This window comes from Leptopilina boulardi, unplaced genomic scaffold (assembly GCF_019393585.1).
Source record: "Leptopilina boulardi isolate dan_hultmark-lab unplaced genomic scaffold, ZJU_Lbou_2.1 LbouV2_282, whole genome shotgun sequence".
Classification (NCBI taxonomy): Eukaryota; Metazoa; Arthropoda; class Insecta; order Hymenoptera; family Figitidae; genus Leptopilina; species Leptopilina boulardi.
In genome coordinates this window covers 178,641-201,795 of record NW_026137843.1, presented here as the reverse complement: position 1 = coordinate 201,795, position 23,155 = coordinate 178,641, and the positions used below count along the sequence as shown (strand labels likewise).

The window sequence follows — 23,155 nt, the reverse complement described above, 5'->3', positions numbered from 1 at the left end:
ATTGTAAAAAAAAATTTTTCAACTCGAATTACCGTCTAGTTTTAAAGTTATAAACATTTGGAATTGTATAATTTTACATAGGAGATATAGGATACTTCTTCGCGCACCCAACCTATTTTTACAGTACAGTTTTTTTTTTATGCAGTAAATAAAAGTAATGTAATATTTTCATTTTTGCGCACACATCGCTAGTGTGGAAGAAACGTAGGCTTGGCGGCGCTGTGGGCAGGGGAGTTTGGTAAAATGAGCGGGAAAAGTTTGGATATTAGAAATTTTACTTTTAATCACTTACTCGTTGAAAAAAAAAAAAAAAAAAAAATAGTGGATTCTGTTAAGTTAAATTGAAAATATACAATAATAAAAATAAAATATTATATGTAATATATAATTTGTTCAAAATCATCTTATTTTGAAGATACTTTATTCAACGACGTTATAAAAAAAAAAAAAACATAAAGAGAAACTGTTTTCTTTCAGTTTCCGGCGTTCCGTTTTCTTTTTTTTATATATATATACTTTCTAAAAAATTTTTTTTAAAAAAAAATACGATCTTTTTTTTTTGTTTGTTGGTAAATTGGCCCCTCGAGTTACGAAAATTATTCATTTTACTTCTGTTAATCAACGAGGTTTGAGGTTAAAACTTTACAGCTTACAGTGTTGCCAAGTCTATGCTATTGCGAGAAATACCTTAATATAAGTATATGTATATGTTCTTACATATATGTAAAAAAAAAGAGTAATAATAAGGACTGCAGCCGGCTGCTGTCTAATTTTCAGGGTTGTCCTCATTTATACCCAGTTCTATTGGTGGAAGCACTTCCACCTCTCCATTGCCCTCGTGCTCCTTGTGTTCTCGAGCCATGGGAACGAACATAAATTTATGGTCCACATTCAGTCTCTAGAAAAAAAAGAAAGAGAGATGTATATATATATGTATGGATAGATATATAATATCTATAATGAATAAAATTATACATGTATGTGTATTTTTCTTTATTATTAACGCTCCAATTTTAATTTTGTTGTAATATCCAACATGTGACCTTAATTTGACCACGATAAAGAAAAGAATTTTTTTTTATTTTTGATAAAATTATTTCGGGAGGTTTAGGAATATTAAGGGGACCGAATGTGACTGAGACTGGTGCACTAGCATGTTGATGGAATATGCCAAACACTAATGTAAGCAATCATAAAAATCACGCTTACCAGTTTCCACCATCCCCTAGTTCTAGGGGATGTCCCCTGCCAGTCATGGCATTGGAGGAATGATAATTTCATCGCGCTAAGAGCCGGTTGGCATCCCACCTCCTGGGGAATGAGCGGCAGGTCCTTGAAGAAACTAAAAAAAAAAGAAGGGGATAACAGGTACATATAATAAGTTCTTTCTTATTGCTGACATTTCTATAAAGTTAATCTTGAAATTATTGAGAGGTTGGAACTAATGGAATTAGTTATATGACTCACCACGTTTGAGGTGCTTTTCCCTGGCCTAGCCCACCGAAGACAATCTTTAAGCGTGGCAAGCTATCATGCACCCAAATCGCACTGCGGAAACCTTGCTGAACAAACAAAGAAAGAAAAGGTTACTTATTTATTTTATTTTGAGTACTGTTGTTAAGACAAATTTTTTTTGTAGCCTTACCGGTGCCCAGAACCCGCGTACAAAATATTTTTGTGATTCTTCACACCAATGGTATTCCTGATACCAGGATTGAGCGGCGTATATTTTGGGCTGGCCAATTGCCAGGGTCGCGTCATATGGCCAAAAATCGTCTTCTCTAATTCGCTCTCGAGCAGGCTCCCATTCGCCAAAGTAAATTTTCAAACTATGGACGAGAAAATAGAGTATACAATAGAATCTTATTATAAACATGGATATTTTAAAATCAATTGTTTGGTAATTCCATTTTATAATAATTGTAATAAAATATTCAATACAGGTGTTTAAAAAAAAAAATAAATAAATACATATATATATACGGATTAATTTTAAATAACTAGAATATTCAAATATGAGAATTCATCAGGTTCACTATAGAGTTGAGGTTTTAGTCGGGTACTATTATATTGCGATGCTTTTATTTTCCCTTCCCCTTCCCTTCTCATCTTATTCAAGCCCACAATGCCATGCGGACTGGAAGAGTCACTACCCACGTTATTACTAAAATATGTTCTCTTTATATTGTTGGGATGATTATAAAATCGGAATGTAGTTGTGCAACTGTTAAAAAAAAAAATATATATATATATAGGCGGATCCACGGAACCGGCCGATTTTTACTTATCAAGATGAAAAATTTTCCAAATAGCAAGCACACCTTTTTTTTTTATGGTTTATTTTCTTTAAAATATATTCAAGAACAATTGTCTTCTTGCGTGATTCATTCTATTTTAATGCCGTTTGAGTTGAAAGCCAAAACGAAAACATTATTTTCTTCTGGAAATTATAATTAAAAATGGCATTTCTCTGTTTCTTTTTACATATATTGTTTGAAATAGGTGCAAAACATTTTGAATAATAAAATATGATAAAATATAAATAATTTATTTTTTTTTTTTGATAATTAATATTTACGTGTTTTTGATTAATACAATAATGTTAAAATATTTTAATTAAGTTTTAGCATTTAATTTTATTTCTGTAAATTAAATTGTTTACTTACTATATTGATATTAACTATTTTAACCAACAAACTGACATTATTGACATCAATTCATTTTCACGATTAACTAATTAAATTTCGATAAATTTTTATTATTTTTAATTTTAGACGTTATAAGTCGAAAATATAATTTGACGTTTGCATACAAGAATTATAATAATGTTTTTATATAATCACACATGTTTTCAACTCATTATATTTTATCCTGTAGTTGTGCTACTGAAAAAGGGCTAAGTTGAAAATGGTTCACGTTTAAACATAGAGAGATAATTATTGGAATATTTTCTTTAATTCTGATTGCACTCTATTCTATGACACATACATTTGTTCGTCTGTTCACAAACAATAAGCTCCAATTTGAAGAATTCAAATCGAATAATCACCGTAAGTTTCATTTTTAAGTTACTTAATTCGATTTCAATTTTTATAAAAGACTAGGAGGTTCACATTTATTCAATTTTTTTTTTATTTCAATAGGTTCTCAGAGATATTACAAAATGGTTGAAGTATGAAAATAATTAATATGGGCATATCTTTGAAACCTTTAACTTTTCAATAAGAAAAAAAAAAATTTTTTTTTGAGCACAGTATTGAAACTCTGTCTACATAAACTTCAAGAACTAAGCTTTCCAATTATACAAGTGGACAGATAAAACAAGTTGTCTTCAAAAAGTTATAAATATTTAAAATTGAGAATTATTTTTAACCTGTAAAAAAAAAAAAATATTCAACAGGTGTTTGCTTTTTAGGATAAAAAACAGTTGAAGGGAATTTTCTAAGGGGTTATAATTTTAAAAAGAAATAAAATTCGTTTAATATTTTCAATATTTATATGAATAATAAAATACTGAAATAATGCACTGGGTATAAAAGCATGTGTCCAAAATTAACTAGATATATAAAATTTTTATTTGAATATTTACATTACATTTTAAAATAGGTTTTTATTATAGTGAATTTTTTTAAAAATGTAAAATTGTAATTTTTATAATTTACCATACGATTTTCATAGACTTTTCTATTTAAATTTAATATTCGTAAACTTTTCAATTTCTTTTCTCTTTTTCCTTTTCTATTTTTCTTTTCTCTCGCATCTTTTTTTTCAGAATGAATTTTTTTGGATCCATTTTTGTGTCTCGAAATAAACATTAAAACTTAACCTTCAGGTTTTAATAATTAATGACAGTTTCTATAAAAAAAATTATAATCGGCAACTTCGTACATAACAATTTCTTTCCAAAAATTTCGGTCGATTACGGTCGACCGTAATTGATGAATATTTTTACATTATCTTTGCAATAAAGTATTTTTTCTCGAAGCACATTCACGGGATGTTAAATGGCACATGTGAAAATATATACAAGTACTTTTCGAATACTTTTATATGATTTTCATCAAGTATCACTCGTATTACGGTTGTTTTCAAATTTTGTCTACGCGTGTTTTCGTTTACTTAACTTATAATAGTTTTCTGAAGACATGAAGCACATCAATTTATTATGTCTCAAAATAATTATAGTAACTTGATCTTTGATTTCCCATAAGTTATTTTAACGTGCCGCTTGTCTTATAAAAGAAAAATCATAAATACGATGATTACGGTCGAAAAGGTTAAAAGTGAGGGACAAGTTTTAAAAGCTTATAAATTTTTTTCACAATTAATAAAATATTAATTTCCCTGCGAAAATGTGTTCACCGATTAATTAACATTGAAAAACATATTTCAGAATTAGTAATTTTTATTAAATCTAAAACTATATCGTTTAAAGCATCAGAAAGTATGGTTAAGGACAAGTAGACATTGTTAAAAATCGCGTATTAAAATTGAAATAATTATTTATGTATTTAATAAATTAAAGTGGAATATTTTGGAAATGATTGATTGTATCAAGCATTAATATTTCCAACAAAAACCAACGAAAAATTTATTAAAATTACCAAAATATATGCGAGGGACATTAAAGTTGAAGGTTCTAGAGATGTGCCCATATAATACTTCTAAAATAGAAAACATGTGAGTAACATGAAGTCGGCCGGTTCTGTGGATTTGCCTGTATGTGTGTATCCCTGCGTGAGTATTGGGTTTCGAAGCACCACAGATATTTCCCCCTCTACCTTATTACTAATCTTGACTAGAGCTACGGAACGTTATTTTTTTTCTCTTTCTTTTCTTTCTGCCGGATTGTGTAATGATTATTCAATTACCTTATAATCGGTTAAGATAAAACTCTTCACAGTTATTTAAATAATTTCTTCCAATTCAATCAACTGAAAACCCTTGATCAAAAAAAAAAAAGAGATTTTTATGTTTCGTTTTCCAAGTAACCAATTGGAACTCTTCGAAAATAACATAATTCTGAACATTCGATCTTTATTCTTTTCCTCTTATTTTTCCTTTTATACAAAGAATTCAATGATACTCCCTAACAATTTCGGCCATTCAAAATAACCACAGAGACTCTCTTTAATAAGAAATGATTCGAGAGGCTCCTTAGTTTGTTTAGATTCTTAAGCTTTACTTTTGCTGCTTGAAAACTTCAAAGACTTGAAATGGGATATAAAAACGAAATAATACTAGAAATTAAAGTGGAATTTTCGTTCAATTTTATGTAAACAAAAGGTTATTTGGCTTGATAAAAAAAAAAGGGGAGGGAACGTTAAAAAAAAAAAAAAAAAAAAAAAAATATATAAAAATGACATTTATTAAAAGAAATATAAAATAAATTCATCATACACACATTATTGTGGAATGTAATTATATTACTGTAGGGTGGCTGCACCAGTGGTGGGTCAATTAAGACTACTAAATTTCTTATTTCGACTTTAAAGATGTACAGATCTTTCGAGTTGAAAAGGTAGGGTACTCTTGACAATAGTATGAATAAATGAGTCTTTAAGGAAACTATCGTGTAGTTTTCGACCTGCTTGTAACGATTACACCCCCGCACACCCCTTTTCAACAATAAAATGACATTGTTCCAGTCGTGGATCATTTACCCCTTTACACTACACAAAAATAACTTAATGATGTAAATTTTTCCAAAATTATTCTATATGGAAGGAATTGAGCAACTTCTACTCTGAAAAAGAAAAAAAAAAAAAAAAAAAAAAAAAAATTTTTTTTTAGAACAAACAATTATTTTTAAGATTTCATATAAAAATGCATAAAATCAACAATTTTTGTCTTGCTTTATTTTCCTAAATATTTTCGAATAATTTTATTTCATAAAACTTATCTATACACCTCCCTTAAACGATAGAAACATTTAGTTCAATTAGAAATAGCATATTTTAACCTTTTAACGCTGTTGATCCACCATTGGTACCTGATCTACCACTGGTGCATTTACCCTATATTGTTATGTCGCATTGTAAACACGTGTGTCTGAGTTGCGCGACGGCTGCATCCCAATGGTCCATATTTCATTAATCATGAATAAGACTAGGATCATATGATAAAAAAAAAATTTTTTTTTTGTTGTTGTCTGTTTTCGTTTCACGCGGAGGACTCCTTCCAGTTTCTAGCCGAAATTCTAATTTTCACACCAAAGGAAAGGAATATTCTTGTGTTTGGAGGAAAATTCCTTTTACGGAATCCTCTTGAATTCTATTCTTGAAGCAGGAGTATTGTTCTTTTAATTTGGAATGGTTTTCTATGTTTAAGAATATTCCTCTAAATTCTAGGAGGATTTCCCATGGAAAGTCGCTCATGCACAAGGATGATTGCGTCATATCATTTACGTCGCGTCATAAATCGCATGTTATGCGTGAAAAGGTCTTGGTTTCAAAAAAAAAAAATTTTTAAACAAATAAGTAAATGAAAAAAAAGGGAATAAACCCAAATGGATAAAAATCTTTAAAATATATTGATAGAATTGCAACTTACACAATACGTGCCTATTTTAAAGGTAAAATAAATTTTTTTTTGAAAATTAAAATAATTTTGAGGATTATGTGCTATTTATTACGATTTCTGATTATTCCAATTTTATTTAAAATTTATTTAAAATAAATTTTCAAATTTAATGAGTTATATGTTTTGCGCATAAAATACTGTGAAAATAGATTTAGCTGATAAAAAAAAAGGGGAATTTTAAATCAATTTCAACTTATTTATACTCAATAGATGTGAATTATGGAATCTCAAATTTTATTCCTTAATTTAAAAAAAAATTATGTCTAAGACTTACAAACTAGATGATTGCATTTCTATTATTTCGGAGTTCTTTTAAAATGTGCATTGAAATAAGATTTTTTTTTATTTTTAATAATAATATTTTAAAATAATAATTCCGCTTACCTTTTTTGAGGTTTCTGCGTGTTAAAATCATAAATTTCCTGAAGGAGTTTTTCTACCTTCCCACTTAAAATATACTCCACTAACGTAGGCTCCCTTTGTTGTTGGAGATGTAACAGGGCCTGCCTGTCCTTTTCTTCTTGAAGGGTTTCCTCCCTCAACCTCTCCAAAAGGCTCCTTATACGGGGGTTATTTAAGATCCGGTCGGCCCCCTGTAAGGATGATTCGCCCACACTTGGGAAATTTTGACCACTCATTTTTATTCTTTTTTTACACCACTACACTCCCGAACTTCACCCTCGAAAAAAAAAGAAGAAACAGTAAAAAAAAAAAAAAACTTTAAATTAAAATGAACGCGTGTGGTCACTTTGGGGTCCCGCAGCAAACTAACTTGCAAGTGCAGGCTAATCGCACCATACAAAGAAGTCAAAACTCAGTCAAAGCAATCCTATACTCGAGATTAGAGCCACAGGGGTGCTCATGGCGGTTTGAGAGAGGAAATATTGGAACAAAGAAATGTGTGAATAACGAAAATGTAAAAGGAAAAAGAGGTTCTCTTTTCCCTTACTGTTCAAAAAAAAAGGGGGAAACACATTTGTAACAATTCTTTAAGCGAAATAATGTGATCTTACCGCATTTGCTTAGACAATGATAAAATTGACCACGAATTTACCTTTTATGCAATTTTACCTTATTTTGTATTAACCTACCATTTCTTTCATTATTTTAAATTAGATGTTATGAAACCTACACTGTAAAAGGGCCAATGTTGAATTACATCGGGTTGTAATTAAATTTTTTTTTTGTTTGTAATTTCACTATGATACACCTACTAATTAATATGCTATAGTAATTTTACGATTAAATTGTAGATTTATTATGTTCATAATTGCACTGAGAGAACTACATGTTTGATTCAAACATATTTTGTTTGAATTAAGCTTAAAGTGTTTTTGATATACAGTCAGACGTATTTGAGTTTACTTTAAACATATTTTTTGGTCGATAGAATAGCATACTTTTTTTTTTAAGTTTAATTCAAACATATTATAATTTTGATTTGAAATATGAAGTTTTTAAGCATATTTTATGTTTAATTCAAATATAATTTTTCTTAAATCGAACAGAACATTCAAACAAATAATATGTTTGAATTAATATGGTAGATATTTTCAATATATTAAATTTAGACATACAAACTGTGTTGAATCAAACAAAATCATTTTAACTGATGTTTATGTTTGAAACAAATAATTCTTTTTCTCAGTGTGTAAGGATGTCGCCTGCTAGAAACTGTACAACCCGATGTTGAATCGCAGCATGAAATGTTCGGGGCTTTCCGTTCCACGTATAGCGTCGCAAATTAACATTTGAATGAAAATTCCAAATTCTGTTGTAATTCTACATACATGTTGTTCATGTACTGCCGTTTGTAATATCCACAGGCGGACAAGACAAAAACTGACCTGGAAAGCATCTCAAATAATTTTGTTCTACTTATGTTTGATCTTATCCATTTTTTTTTATCCAACTATTTGTTATTATCTAGATTATAAAAAAAAAAAATTTTTTTTACGAATAATGTTTAATATTTCAATTGTTAATTCTTATTTTATAAAAAGAAGATATGTGTATGTATGTATATATGTATGTATTCCGAATGCAAAAAAAAAATATTTACAAGCGGCGGGTTATAATGTAAACAGTTGCAAATCAGCATTTTGGCTGTGAAAATCCATCATTGCGCGTGGATCGAGAGGTTTTCGACGTGATACGTTGTGGATTAGCGTTGGGACTTTTACAGTATATAATGAAAGGGTCAAATTCATTGATCAAATATAATATTATAATATATTAAATATAAAAGTTATTATAATTTTCTTCCTTGCTCGCTCTCTATATGAATACAGAGATATTTACACGTATGCGCATTTCGATTATTAATGCATAAATTAATATAAATACATTGAATTATAGGTACGAAGGTACGGCTTATAAGTATAATTCTTTAATGTTACACTACATTATACAGAAATTACATCGACGCAATTATAGAGCGCACATTATATATTTTGCGGTTAAGTAATTCGACTGTCTCGAGCCAAAATTCAATGCATCAAAATTTTTGGGGACAAAAATGGGAATTTTCACGGTGGGTTGTAATGAATTTAATTAAGTTAAAGGTCAAGAAATATTTTCTTTGGGTCGACCTAGTTAAAAAAAAAATCAAGGTTTAAATTCCTTATCCTCAATGCCTTTCCGGGAACCGCTACAGAGCCTCGCTCTGCAGCGTGATACTCGACACCCAGATTACATTTAACAAGTCGGCAATTCATTCAGCGTTGAGTTTTGACTCGACCTAAGTCGAATATAAACTATTAGGTTTAAAAGTTATTTTTTTTTTCTTTCTTTTGTATATGTTAAATGGCGCAACATACTTGCAGTCCCTTCCCGATTTATATAAAACATGTGTAACGCAATAGGCGACAATTTTAACGATAAATAATTTTCTTATGAGCGTACCGTTAAACTGTAAGGGAACCTTGCGGTAATATTCCCAATCGAAATAATACACATAGTAACTGTCAACAATGTAAGTGTCGTATGGGTATGAGTAATTAGAGTCTAAATTTTTCTTTTCTTTCGCCTATTCATTTTGATTAAAAAAAAAAAAACACAGAAAAGAGCGTATATGTGTAAAGACGAGAATGTCATTACGACCATACGCGAAATGTAAAACAATTATAAAGCATTGGATCGAATGACTGCCTGGGAATTAGATAATAACATAATTAAGCAAACATCTCGAGCCATGGGTCCAACATGCATTGGGCGGCTATGGTAATATGCGCACAAAGGGACTCTCCGTCCGTGAGTACCAATACAGTCATGAGGCTGTATTACGGGCACACTTGCAACCTATTGCACGCAACAACGTTACGCCAACACGTCGCATGTCTCCGCTTGTTGCCTTGGTTTGCTCTTTTCCCTTCTCCTACCCCCTGAAAGCTACCGGCCTACGGACTGCAGCTTTTGAAAACAAACGCACGTGCGTTCGAAACCGATAACTCACTGCTGGCACATAAATGTACTATGCCAAATGTATGCTACAGAATAGACATTGGCTCAAAATAATTTAAATCTTATTGCAACCCTCAGTTGACATTAAGATGCCAGAGGAATGCGAGTTGCGGGTATATTCAATGTACTTGTAACTTACAATAATACGAATGTGACTCGTATGATCACATTAAATTAAAATAAAAAAAAAAGAGAAGTATATATTAAGCCATAGTTGTAAACTAATAAATCAAATAATATACTGTGATTTATAATTTTAGTAAAAAAAAAAAAAAAAAATATAAACACACAAATGTCGGATTCTAGTAGCATTTCCGTTCCCACGGAACCCAGAGTGAGAATCAAAAACGTCAGCAAAATGCAGCGTCCAATGAGCCGTGTGCATCTTCCCCTCCCTCAATTCTTTAACTCCCCCAAAGTCTTAATTATCCCACCTAGACCATAAGGCAAGGACTAGAGGCATGTCGCGAAAATTCAATTAACGCAGTACTACTTTCTCAGCTCATTAAGCAACACTTCTCCTGGTTCTGACCTGGCGAGGAGTTTCTTGAGCTTGGAAACGCCGCGACTTAGCCCGTCTGCGCGTCGAATCCGGGTTAAAAAGTTAGTCAATAAAACTTGGGCGGACGATAAATCTACTGAATACTCCAAATCGGCGGAGTCCCGTGGAAGCTAATTTGTGTGGGAACCTTAATTAATTATGCAATTAATTAATTAGGATTCCCGTTGCATAACTGGCCAGTTTGTGCCCGAGGTACCTGCGTCAACCCAATTTGGTGGACCCACAGCACGAAAGCTCTATCTTCTATTTCGCCCGTTTTCGACATAATAAAACCACTGTGTATACGTCGAATAGCGGTAACATTAAGCGCTGTACCGTAAGTAAATGAAACATGTATCGTTTCCAATTTATTGTCTACTATTAAAACTTGATTTATAATAAACGATCTACTATAACCTAATTCTCTTAAGAGTTTTTCTTTTCTCTCTTACCTTTTTCTCTCCCTTTAATAATAGTTTCAATTTTTCTTTACCTATATGGTGGTTTGGCGGAACGTTTAAAAGGATAAACGACCCCACATAATTAAACAGAATTGGAGTTACCTTTGCTACACACTTTCGATTAACTTTAAATTCTGGCAGCTTGGTGCCTCCCCTTACCTCAAAATTGATAATTTTATATTAATTAATTTTCCGGTTTGTAACAACAAATTATTTTCTTGATGCACTTTCTTTTCATCTTGAGTTTCCATTGATATTTTTCTTTTCCTACATGCCAAATTTTTATCCTTGTGTATTTTCTTTCCATCTTCAATTTTTATAGATAATTTCTTTTTTTGCATGTCAAATTTTTTTTGTGCTCTTTCTATTTTATTTCTGATTTATTACGATTACGTTTTCTCAATCTCTCATTCTCCTGTCTTATTATTTTCTGCTCATATGAAACTTCGCGCCTTGCCTTCCTTTTTCTTCCCTTCTCTTTAATTGCTCGATTTATCTTTTTATCATTTTCTTTACTCAGAAAATTTTTCATTTTTAAATATTCATGTGGTGAAATTTTGTTCACCTTATTATCAGTTGTACGAATTATTTCCTTTCACCAGTGTCATTTAGAGAATGTTTAATTTTTAAATCTTGTGTTAATAGAACTCTGTTAATATTATTACTGGGAATATAATTACTAAAAATATAATTTTTATGTTCCTGTGTTCAATTTATGTAAAGATGGTTCTAATCATTCTCTATTATCGAATTCCTATTGTGAGACGTTCTTACTGTCCGAAAATGATTTAAGCGATTATTTTCAAACATTGACTTAAAATTGTTTCTCATTTTGTTATTATCAGTTTCATAATTTACACGGTTTGGCATTACGTTAAATAATATAGATGTTGCAAATGCTATTGCATATACTCCACACTCAGCACTACCAAAAGGTTGTTGATCAACAGCTTCAAAAACTATAAAGTATTTGAATATGATTATCACCGTCTCTAATTGGGACAATAAAATCAAGCATTTGTACATACAAAAGAATCTTTTCTTAATAAATCTTCAAATTTGTACATATGCATGTAATTTAACAATTTATTTCTATTTTCCATAATTTTTAAATCTTTATCACTTAAAATAATATACTCTTTTATGTTGGCCATAGTATACTTCGTTTAATTTTATTTTTGATTCAAGAAAATCTAAATATCTTTAACCCTTTTGCTCACTCCCTGTAATATAACCAATTTTGCCTTTTATTAAATATAACCAATTTTGTCTTTAATTCAATACAACCAATTTTACCTTTTATTAAATATAACCAATTTTTCCTTTAATTCAATACAACTAATTTTACCTTTTACTAAATATAACCAATTTTTCCTTTAATTCTATATAACCAATTTTTACTTTAATCCAATATAACCAATTTTGCCTTTTATCCAATAAAACTACCATATATCCAAATGAATGAGAGAACTATGTGTAACTATGAATCAGTAACTACTGATCAGCCAATAAGTGCAAAAAAGACACTCTTATATGAGTAATCAGTAGTTCATTATAAATAACATATATACGTATTCATAACTGTATTAAAACCCCGGAAAAAATACCACAAAAAAACCAGCCATTGGACAATAGAACCTTTGTTAATGAGGATTAACTCTAGAGGACCCAGCTAATAATTTCTTTTTTTACATTTATTATATAGAAAAATAAAGATGTACCAACCCTTGGCCAATAGAACCTTTGTTAATGAAGATTAACTCTGAGTACATAATGAAATGTACTGTAGGTTTACATTGACATCGGCACGTCTGACGTCTCGAAATTTTTTCCGTGTATTATCACATGGAAATATAAAGATAAAAGGCAAAAACTGAAGAGGTAATGTATATCTTTCTTTCTCACATCAAGGAATATAACATATAAACATTTTCATTTAATATTGCATTTCTCTATCTAGAGGATTCAAAATAACATAAGAATATTTTCGCCTAAAAATCTTACTCTTCTTTTTTTCTGTTTTCAAAATAAAAAAAATATGTATATATACCAGTATTAGACCCTCAGAACAATTACCACAAACATTACCAATCCTTGGACAATAGAGCCTTTGTTAATGAAGATTAATTCTGAGGGGCCAGGTAATAATTTTTAAATTTTTTTATTAAAATTTTCTGGGGCTCTAATACAGGTAGGGAAGAGTGATAAACAGTGGCACAGTTTAAACAGTAGGACACTTTAATTTTCTGAAAAACTACTTAAAGAAACTCGACCAAAATTTAAATGTAAAGCATGTTTATGACAACACACTATCTCCAAAAATTTTAGCCACATTGAGTCATTATTTACAAAGAAAATTGAAAAAAACTGTTTTTGACGTTACGGAGTAAATTTTTTCTTGAAATACAATGCTGATTTTTATATAAATAGGACAGTTTTAAAAAAAGTGTAATTGTTACTTCGTTTACTGATGTTTTTAAGTATAATATCCAATAATTTAAAATATTTTAAAATGTTACAATCAATTTTTATTTAAATAATTTCTTGCGATTGCTTAATTTAAACAGTGTCCAAAAATATATAAAATTAACATATTAATATGTCTTTGAAAAAAAGTGTCCCACTGTTTGTCACTCTCCCCTATATACATATATACAGATATAAGAATATTTATTTTTATTCTTAAAACAAAAAGGAAGAAGATTAAGATTTTAGACGAAGATGTTCTTATGCCATTTTCAATCGTCTAGATAGAGAAACGCAATGTTAAACGAAGAAGTACTTATGTTATATTCCTTGGTGTAAGAAAGAAAGGTATGCGTTACCTATTCAGTTTTAGAATTTCTTTATAGTTTTTTCACGTGATAAAGGGAGAAAGAAATTATTACCTGGGTCCTCAGAGTTATTAATTAATCCTCTTTAAAAGATTGCAGGTCAAGCAAACCCTCATTTGCAAAATAAAGATATATCTTTCTCTCTCCATAACTTGTTCTTTTCTCTGTCACCGAAAACCCAGCAGGGGTCCGGACGGAATGAATGAATGAATGAATGAATACCAAGATTATTATAGTTAATATTTTCCAATGTATTTCTCGCAGCGGGACCAGTTCGCCTCTATGGGTAGATTCAATGTCGGGACCTCACAGACACGAAAAATCTTTATTGCTTTTTCTTTTAGTAGTGGTGACTCCATAATAGATTTCCTGGTTTTTAGATCGTCTTTTCTAATTTTAAATATTAAGAACATCACACCTTTATGAAATATAATAATTTTACATATTGATTTACATTGATTATTTCTGTCTATACATTTAGTTTTGATAACAATTATTTTTGTTTATAAATACATTTGTTATTTGCAAATATTTGTTTATTTATAAACGCTCATTTATAATTTTGTAACGTTTGTAATAATTGAATCTTTTTAGCTCGCCGAGCCAGGGTTTTTTGATTCAAAAAAAAAATAATATACAGTTACGGTTGATTACAAACAAACAATTTATTTATTTACAATACTATATACATCTATATAAGATTACTTGACATTTTACGTAATCGGATATGGACCGATATCAAGTTTCATTTGTCTATTTTAATATATAAAATACCGGGCGATCGGTTTTGTTATATGAACAGAAAAAGATAGTAAAATGGTAGTGACGAAAACTATATTAACAATTATAACGGCGATCAGCTCGCAAACTTCGCGAAACATTTACGGACTTAATACGGAACGGTAACATTAGTTATACGGAATTGCGAGTAAAAAAATAACGAAAGAAAATTAATTGCGGTCGATGCGAATCTCAGGCGAGTTTACTGATTATAACAATTAAGGAAAAGGAACGCGATATCTGTTCGGGACTCGATTTCACCGGCGTCCATCGGGGTGTTGAGCCGCGGGGTAGAATCGGCTTCGATACGGGTCGAGCCGCGGAATTCAATCGGTCGGCGTTCAACTGGATATTTGGAGCCGATTGTAAAATCTTCTGCCCAGGTGATGATCCTTTCCTCGGTGGTGGTGTTCAATTTTGAAGATCCTGAATTATCACGAGTAATACTCGTGATGACTTATACTGAGAGTAAAACTCTAAGTATATCTAATACCATGTTTAAAAGAACGAAAATATTCTACGTTAAAATCTACGTGTTCGAGTAATACTCGACATACATATATCGCTTAGAGTAAAACTCTATTAACGAAGAGTAACACTCTAAGTTATTAGTAAGGTAACACCTTACTGCTCCGAGTAATACTCAGTTCTGTCTAGAATTCGCAATTTCTCCTCCTTTTATATCCGCTCGGCCGGCTGGGAAGTGGTGGGGGCGAACGATTCGGATCGGGCGTCTGGAGGGAGAAATCTCTCGGTCTGCGCGGCGCTAGGTCGATTCTGGTTTGCGACGCGCAACTTTTCGCTCCGTGCAAAGGGGCCTTCCTCCACCGTCCGTGCCTTTGCCTGGGTCTTTTCGTTCGGTCTCGCGCTCTGCAGTTTGCGCGCGTATGCCTGTCAGCTGATCTTCGGAAAATCAATAATCGGGACATTATTGATTTTACGCGTACATATTTATTTTTTTCCGGGAGTAATAATATTTATTAATATTCGTTTTCATATTACACCCCCTTTTCGTAAGGATTTTTTTTTTTGTCGTGTTAAAAAAAATATATATAAAGAATATTTATTAAATAATATATAAAGTAAATGGTACAAAAAAAAATAAAATTATGCATGAAGAAACAGAGTGATATAGATATATATACAAAAAAGGAACTATACATGCCGAAACGAAAGATATGATATAATGTACATAACTGTTTGACGAGTAGAAAAATGGAAAAAGGCATATAATGCATGAACAAATAAAATAGTTGATTTTTTTTTGGACATATTATTGTAAATAAAAAAAACTTTTAACTCCTTGTCTTCTCCTTCATCTGTACCTTTCCATCTGAGTACGTTCTAACTTGCATTTCCTTGCCGTTTATGAAGGTGAGGAATTTTCTTCTTTTGGCTTGAAAATTCGGTGTGACGCTCGGCGTGGTACTTTGTAAGAATTCATCCATTTTTCTCTTCCTTTCTTTTCTGGCATTAAGGTCAGCTTGGGGTGTTGGTTGGTATTCGGGGACAACGATGCGGATTAATCTCCACGGTAATGACTGGTTCTCTACGTGAGGACTGCTCTGTTGGCTTACCGGCTCGTAAGCTTCGTCGTCGTTGGCTTCGGCGATTGGCGATTTTTGTGTAGGTTTATCGACGAACAGAAGTTTCTCCGGGGTGTCGGCGAATTCTGATAGGGCAGCAAACGCTTCTTCGAACTCCTGTTGTTCTGAGGAGTAGACTTCCAGGAGGTTTGGCTCGATAATCATCGTTTCAGGATCGAAGTTTGAAGGTGGAGACCGTGGCGTACGTACTGGGCGAGGTGGGGTGACTCGCTTTCTTTTCGGGTACTTTATGGTTACATCCTCAGCATAACAAGCAGCACGTGAAGTTGACCGCCATTTTGGAACTGGTGCTGTCTTATTTTCCAAAATTTCGTCAATTTGTGACAATATTGCTGTGTCAGATAATATGTCGGGTTGCTGAATCTGGACATCGGTCGTGGTGTTTGGAAGCTCGTTGCTATCACTATCTTCTCCAAATAATTCGCAAATTAACGTTGTAGAAGCCATGATGACTGGTTTGAAAATGATCGTCCTCCGGTCGAATGTCCTATACTAATATGGGTCAGTGCTGGTGGTGGGGGTAGAATTTTTGATCATTGTTGCCTGATTGGTCCGTTTTTGTTTCTGGGGGGTCATCGTCTTCGGGGTCGTCTGGAGCTTTTTCTTCTTCGTCAAAGTACGGCTTGAGGTCTTTTACATGCGCTAACTGCTTTTTTCCATCTTTATCGACAATTTCTATTACGGTATGACTTATGATATCAGATACAACGAAGTTTCCTTTAAATTTAGTCGCAAGTTTTGCCGAAAAATTCGCTATGGCAGACGACAATGCTTTCTCGTTTACTAACCTTATCGCCTATAGCTGGCGTCCAATCGCGTCTTTTCTTATCGTAATGAGCGCTTTGACGTGTGTATGCCCGCGCCAGATTCACTCGGACGAGTTCAAGGGTATCTTTTAGCTTCTCAACGTTTTTCGGGGCGTGACGGATATTTTTTTCAAGCGAAGCTTTTAGTGTGTTCGGGGGTAATATTTCGCGTTGGAAATTTAAATAAGCGGGGGTGAAAGAAGTGGACTCATGCTTGGCTGTATTTAACGCGAACTGAAATTCAGGGAGGAGCGCGTCCCACGATTTTTGATTGTCCTTCACGTATTGTGAAATTATCGTCTTTATAGTTTTATTAGTGCGTTCGACGGGATTGCATTGTGGGGAATAAGGGGGAGTTCGCTGGTGGGTAATTCCGTATTCCTCTAACAACGTTTTGAAGTCATTGGCACGGAATTGACTGCCGTTGTCCGTAATTAAAATACGGGGGCATCCGTAGCGTAACATGATCTTCTCTTTTAGGGCTTGCAAGATTGGTTTGGATTTTTGCTCGCGAAGTGGGTGCAATTCTACCCATTTCGTGAACTTATCTTGCATCACGAGGAGGTATTTGTTACCGCGCGATGATCTCGTTAGCGGACCTACGATATCCATCGATACATATTCCCAGGGATGGGTCGCGTTACATGTTCCCATTTTACCCGGTATTGCGGTTTGCGGGAGCTTATACGCTTGACAAGACGGACACTGTCTTACGTATTTTGCGATATCGGAACTCATTTTTGTCCAATAATAATTTTCTGAAATACGCGCTATTGTTTTACTTATTCCAAGATGGCCGGCGGTCGGCTCATCATGGTTCTCTTTTAACACGCGTTCGCGTAGAGGACCGGGTACGCATAGTTTCCACGCTTTTTCTCGGTCTGTGAAATTGAGACTATGATGTACATGACGATACAACATACCATCCTGAATCGTGTACGCGGAGTGACTGTCAGGATTTTCTTTTACGGATGCTATCATTTTACGGTACCAGTTACATAATTCGTTCTCGGAGATTTCAAACGCGGTTTCGTCAGTGAAATCTTTCGCTTCGTTTTCGACGGGTAAGGGATCACGTGATAGGGCATCGGCCACGTGGTTTTGGCTACCCTTTCGATATTTAATATCGAAATCGAATTGTTGGAGGTATACACTCCATCTGGCTATACGACCGGCCGGACTTTTTAATGATTGGAGCCACTTCAAAGAAACGTGGTCTGTAAGCACGGTAAATCTATAACCTTCAATATAGTAACGCATTTTTGAAACGCCCCAAACTACCGCGAGGCATTCCTTTTCCGTCACGGAGTAGTTTATTTCGGCGTTGTTCAGGGTTCTACTGGCGTAAGCGATAACTACTTCGACGCCATTTTGTATTTGGGTCAACACTACCCCGAGTCCGTATTGACTAGCGTCGGTTTGGAGACAGAACGGTTCGTTGAAATCTGGCACGGCTAAAATTGGGGCCGTGGACAAACGGTTTTTCAAAGTCTCAAACGCGACGTCCTGCTCGGTTCCCCAAATCCACTTTTGTTTCTTACGTAAGAGACTTGTTAGTGGTTTGGTATATGTTGAGCAGTCGGGGATGAATCGCCTATACCACGATATAATTCCTATAAAACGGCGTACTTCAGTTGTGTTTTTCGGGGTTTGAAAAGCTAGGATTGATTCTACCTTTTCCGGATCGGTGTGTATTCCGTTTTCGTCGATTACGTGACCTAGGTATCGGATCTGTGTCTTCATGAACTCGGATTTCTTTTCATTGACACGCAGGTTTGCGTCACGTAAACGCTTTAATACACGTTTTATGTTATCTAGGTGTTCCGCGACGGTTTTACCTAGGATGATTACGTCGTCTAGGTAAACGTAAGCACTGACACCTAGTTCGGGTCCGAGAACTTTTTCAATCATTCGTTGAAACGTCGCGGATGCGGAATGTAAGCCGAATGGCATTACCTTATACTGGAATAATCCCCTGCCGGGAACAAAGAAAGCGGTGATCGGGCGACTTTCTGCGGCTAACGGGATATTCCAGTATCCGTTTTCTAAGTCGATTACGGAGAAGTATTTTGAATCCCGTAATCTATCTAGCGTGGCGTTAATCTGGGGTATCGCATATACGTCTCGTATCGTCACGGAATTTACTTTACGGTAATTGTTGCAAAATCGGTATTCTTTATTTTTACGTTTCGTTAGCACGATGGGCGAGCACCACGACGCACGTGACGGCTCGATTTTGTCGGCCGCGAGCATCGCATCGGCTTCGTCCATCATGATTTTCTGCATGGCGGGGTTTCTGGGGGAATAATTGAAATTTATTGGCTCCGTGTTGGGCTTTAAACGTATTACGTGTTCTCCTGCGTTCGTAACACCTTTTACGTTTTCGAAAAGTTTCAATTCTTCCGCGATTTCTCTTAACGCTTCAGCTATTTCTTGTTTTTCGGGTTTACGGGAATTGCTGCTTTCCGACGCGATATCGTCGTAGTCGAAACGCTAATCCACGGCACTTAAAATGTCCAGGCCGAACAATAAATCCGAATCTAAGTTAGGGAGCACTCTAAACGTTACGTCAATCGTTTTACCGTAAAAATAAATTTTTAAATCTACCGTACCTAAAATTTTTGCGCGACTTCCGTCCGCGAATCTAGCCATCGTCTTTACGGGTTGCAATTCCGCGACTCCATGTTTTACAATCTCGTTGAACACTTTCTCGCCGATAAATGAACGGCTGGCACCAGTGTCCAAAAGTGCGCAATACGTCACGCCTTCTAACGAGATTGGTTCATAAAGTCGCGCATCGCTCGGGATTTTTACTACGTCTAAATTGTCTGGCTTCCGGCTGTCAGGATTTGATTCTCGGGCCGTTCTTCCGCCGGTTTTATTTCGGCCCGGCGTGCGTTTCCCGGTTTCGGGCAATCACATTCGCGAGAATATATGTCCTTCTTTCCACACCATGAGCAAAACTTCTTGGCGGGGTTGGTACATTTCTCGCGTCTGTGACCCCGTCTTCCGCACCGCCAACAACAATCTATTCGAGAGTACTCGTATTTGACACTGGCCAAATTTTCTTTTGCGGGGCGATTGTCGTCATTTTTGCTTTGCCTTTGTTCATTAGACAAAACAGACTGTGGTGGGGGTTTATACGATTTTTCCGCGACAAGGATAAGTTCGTATTCGTTACATAAACGGATAAGGTCGGCCACCGTTCTAATTTCGTGCCGCCGGATGTAACGGCGGTATTCCGGACGTAGATTATTGTATATACGTTCTACTTCGCTATCATGACTCATGCCGCCGTAACGTCGGATAAGAGTTTGTAACGCGGTTATAAAGTCGTGTGCGCTTTCTTTTGCACCTTGGGTTCTATTACGGATGTCTTCTTCGAGTTGACGGTTTATATTAACCGGAAGGAAATATCTTTTGATGTCAAACTCGAAATCTTCCCAATAATGCCAATTACGGCGATTATTACGGTACCAGAGGATAGCTTTACCCTTTAGTAGCATGGGAAGACACGAGACCAAGTTATCAAGAGGAATTTCGTATGTGAAACTAAGTTCGTCTATACGTTCAAGGAAATCCAATACGTTTCGCGTTCCGTCGAACGTAACTCCCCATTTACGGACCCGTTCAGCTAGGCACTCGGTCGTACGTTCGCGAGGTATATCGTAATTTCTTTGGCCATGGATTGGTTGCGGTCTTTGATACGGATTACGGTCGGTGTGTTCGTTGTTACGGCGGTGATTGTTTTGTTCTAATCTGTTCCTTTGATCGGGTGTTGGTTCGCGATTTCTTACGTAATTACGGGGAACATAGTCGCGTCGGCTTTCATCTCGATGAAAGGCGGGTGGATCGACACGGGGGACGGAAGGGTTACGGACAGAGCGTTGTCCGCCGCGAACACTGCGACGTTCGGAATTTTGCTCACGGGTACGGTTGCTTATCGTTCTATCGATTTCACTATCGAAAATGCTAGCGGTACTGCTTGAAAGGAGACTAGTCCGCGAACTACCGGAATGATTAGAATGCCGTCCGCTTGCGATGTTATTTTGAACTATCACGTTGGGGTCTACATGATCATTATTTGTTAAATTATCGTTACGTGAATTTATTGTACGCGTGGTTTCCATCTTAATAGTTTCACGCAACAAATTCCGTAGTTCCGAGAGAGCGAATCTGGGTGGCAATGGAACGAATCTTCGTCTTAATTCGTTTTCGAGATCTACTTTATTCATTTTTGAAACGCGGGGTTTGGTTTGTTGATTCCTGTCGTCTGCCATTACTAATTTTTCTAAAGTCGATCTATGAAACCTGACATCAAGTCCCTGTTCGGGCGCCAAAATCTGTAACGTTTGTAATAATTGAATCTTTTTAGCTCGCCGAGCCAGGGTTTTTTGATTCAAAAAAAAATAATATACAGTTACGGTTGATTACAAACAAACAATTTATTTATTTACAATACTATATACATCTATATAAGATTACTTGACATTTTACGTAATCGGATATGGACCGATATCAAGTTTCATTTGTCTATTTTAATATATAAAATACCGGGCGATCGGTTTTGTTATATGAACAGAAAAAGATAGTAAAATGGTAGTGACGAAAACTATATTAACAATTATAACGGCGATCAGCTCGCAAACTTCGCGAAACATTTACGGACTTAATACGGAACGGTAACATTAGTTATACGGAATTGCGAGTAAAAAAATAACGAAAGAAAATTAATTGCGGTCGATGCGAATCTCAGGCGAGTTTACTGATAATAACAATTAAGGAAAAGGAACGCGATATCTGTTCGGGACTCGATTTCACCGGCGTCCATCGGGGTGTTGAGCCGCGGGGTAGAATCGGCTTCGATACGGGTCGAGCCGCGGAATTCAATCGGTCGGCGTTCAACTGGATATTTGGAGCCGATTGTAAAATCTTCTGCCCAGGTGATGATCCTTTCCTCGGTGGTGGTGTTCAATTTTGAAGATCCTGAATTATCACGAGTAATACTCGTGATGACTTATACTGAGAGTAAAACTCTAAGTATATCTAATACCATGTTTAAAAGAACGAAAATATTCTACGTTAAAATCTACGTGTTCGAGTAATACTCGACATACATATATCGCTTAGAGTAAAACTCTATTAACGAAGAGTAACACTCTAAGTTATTAGTAAGGTAACACCTTACTGCTCCGAGTAATACTCAGTTCTGTCTAGAATTCGCAATTTCTCCTCCTTTTATATCCGCTCGGCCGGCTGGGAAGTGGTGGGGGCGAACGATTCGGATCGGGCGTCTGGAGGGAGAAATCTCTCGGTCTGCGCGGCGCTAGGTCGATTCTGGTTTGCGACGCGCAACTTTTCGCTCCGTGCAAAGGGGCCTTCCTCCACCGTCCGTGCCTTTGCCTGGGTCTTTTCGTTCGGTCTCGCGCTCTGCAGTTTGCGCGCGTATGCCTGTCAGCTGATCTTCGGAAAATCAATAATCGGGACATTATTGATTTTACGCGTACATATTTATTTTTTTCCGGGAGTAATAATATTTATTAATATTCGTTTTCATATTACAATTTAATATTTAAAATTAATTATTAACAACAATTATTATTTATTATAAAAAAATGTGACGGTGACATGATTATATATTTGTTTATTTATAAATATATTTGTTTATTTATAAACAATTGTTTATCCACAAATATTTGTTTACAAATATTTGTTTATTAAAGAACAATTATTTATTTACAAATATATTTATTTATAAAAGAATTTATTTTATATAACTATTTATTTATTAATTATTATTAATTATTATTATTTTTATAAAAAATGTTACGGTGACGTGACAATAATAAGAATATTAATAGTAAAAAGATCCGTTAAAAGAATTTTAAATTCATATTATAGTAACATTTATAAATAAAAGTTTAGTATAAATATCAAGAGTTTATTAATTCTAACTACATTTTTAATAAAACTCGGATTTCTTCTGGAAAAAAGTAATAGTTAAACTTTAAAATGATTTAAAGCGCCGGCCGACTTTACCCCATTTTACGGTAATTTATCAGATAATTAATAGATTTTAAAG

The 23,155-nt window shown here is 34.3% G+C and overlaps 1 protein-coding gene across 1 annotated transcript; it reads right to left on the bottom strand.

Moving 5' to 3' along the window:
• Window positions 1-766: 766 nt before the first annotated feature.
• On the bottom strand, window positions 767-1,914 carry LOC127282152 (uncharacterized). The gene is made up of 4 exons (XM_051306254.1): window positions 1,646-1,914; window positions 1,468-1,562; window positions 1,210-1,342; window positions 767-898 (listed from the first exon to the last, which is right to left on the bottom strand). Exons 1-4 carry the CDS (start codon window positions 1,874-1,876, stop codon window positions 767-769), a joined length of 591 nt encoding a protein of 196 aa, XP_051162211.1. The 5' UTR covers window positions 1,877-1,914.
• Window positions 1,915-23,155: the final 21,241 nt, after the last annotated feature.

Excerpts from the sequence above, each read along its gene's own strand:
- LOC127282152 (XM_051306254.1), bottom strand. The coding sequence starts at position 1,876 with ATGTTTATAATAAGATTCTATTGTATACTCTATTTTCTCGTCCATAGT. Across the intron at positions 1,563-1,645 it reads TACGCGGGTTCTGGGCACCG|CAAGGTTTCCGCAGTGCGAT; the intron begins GTAAGGCTACAA and ends TTGTTTGTTCAG. Across the intron at positions 899-1,209 it reads CTAGGGGATGGTGGAAACTG|AGACTGAATGTGGACCATAA; the intron begins GTAAGCGTGATT and ends TTTTTTTTCTAG.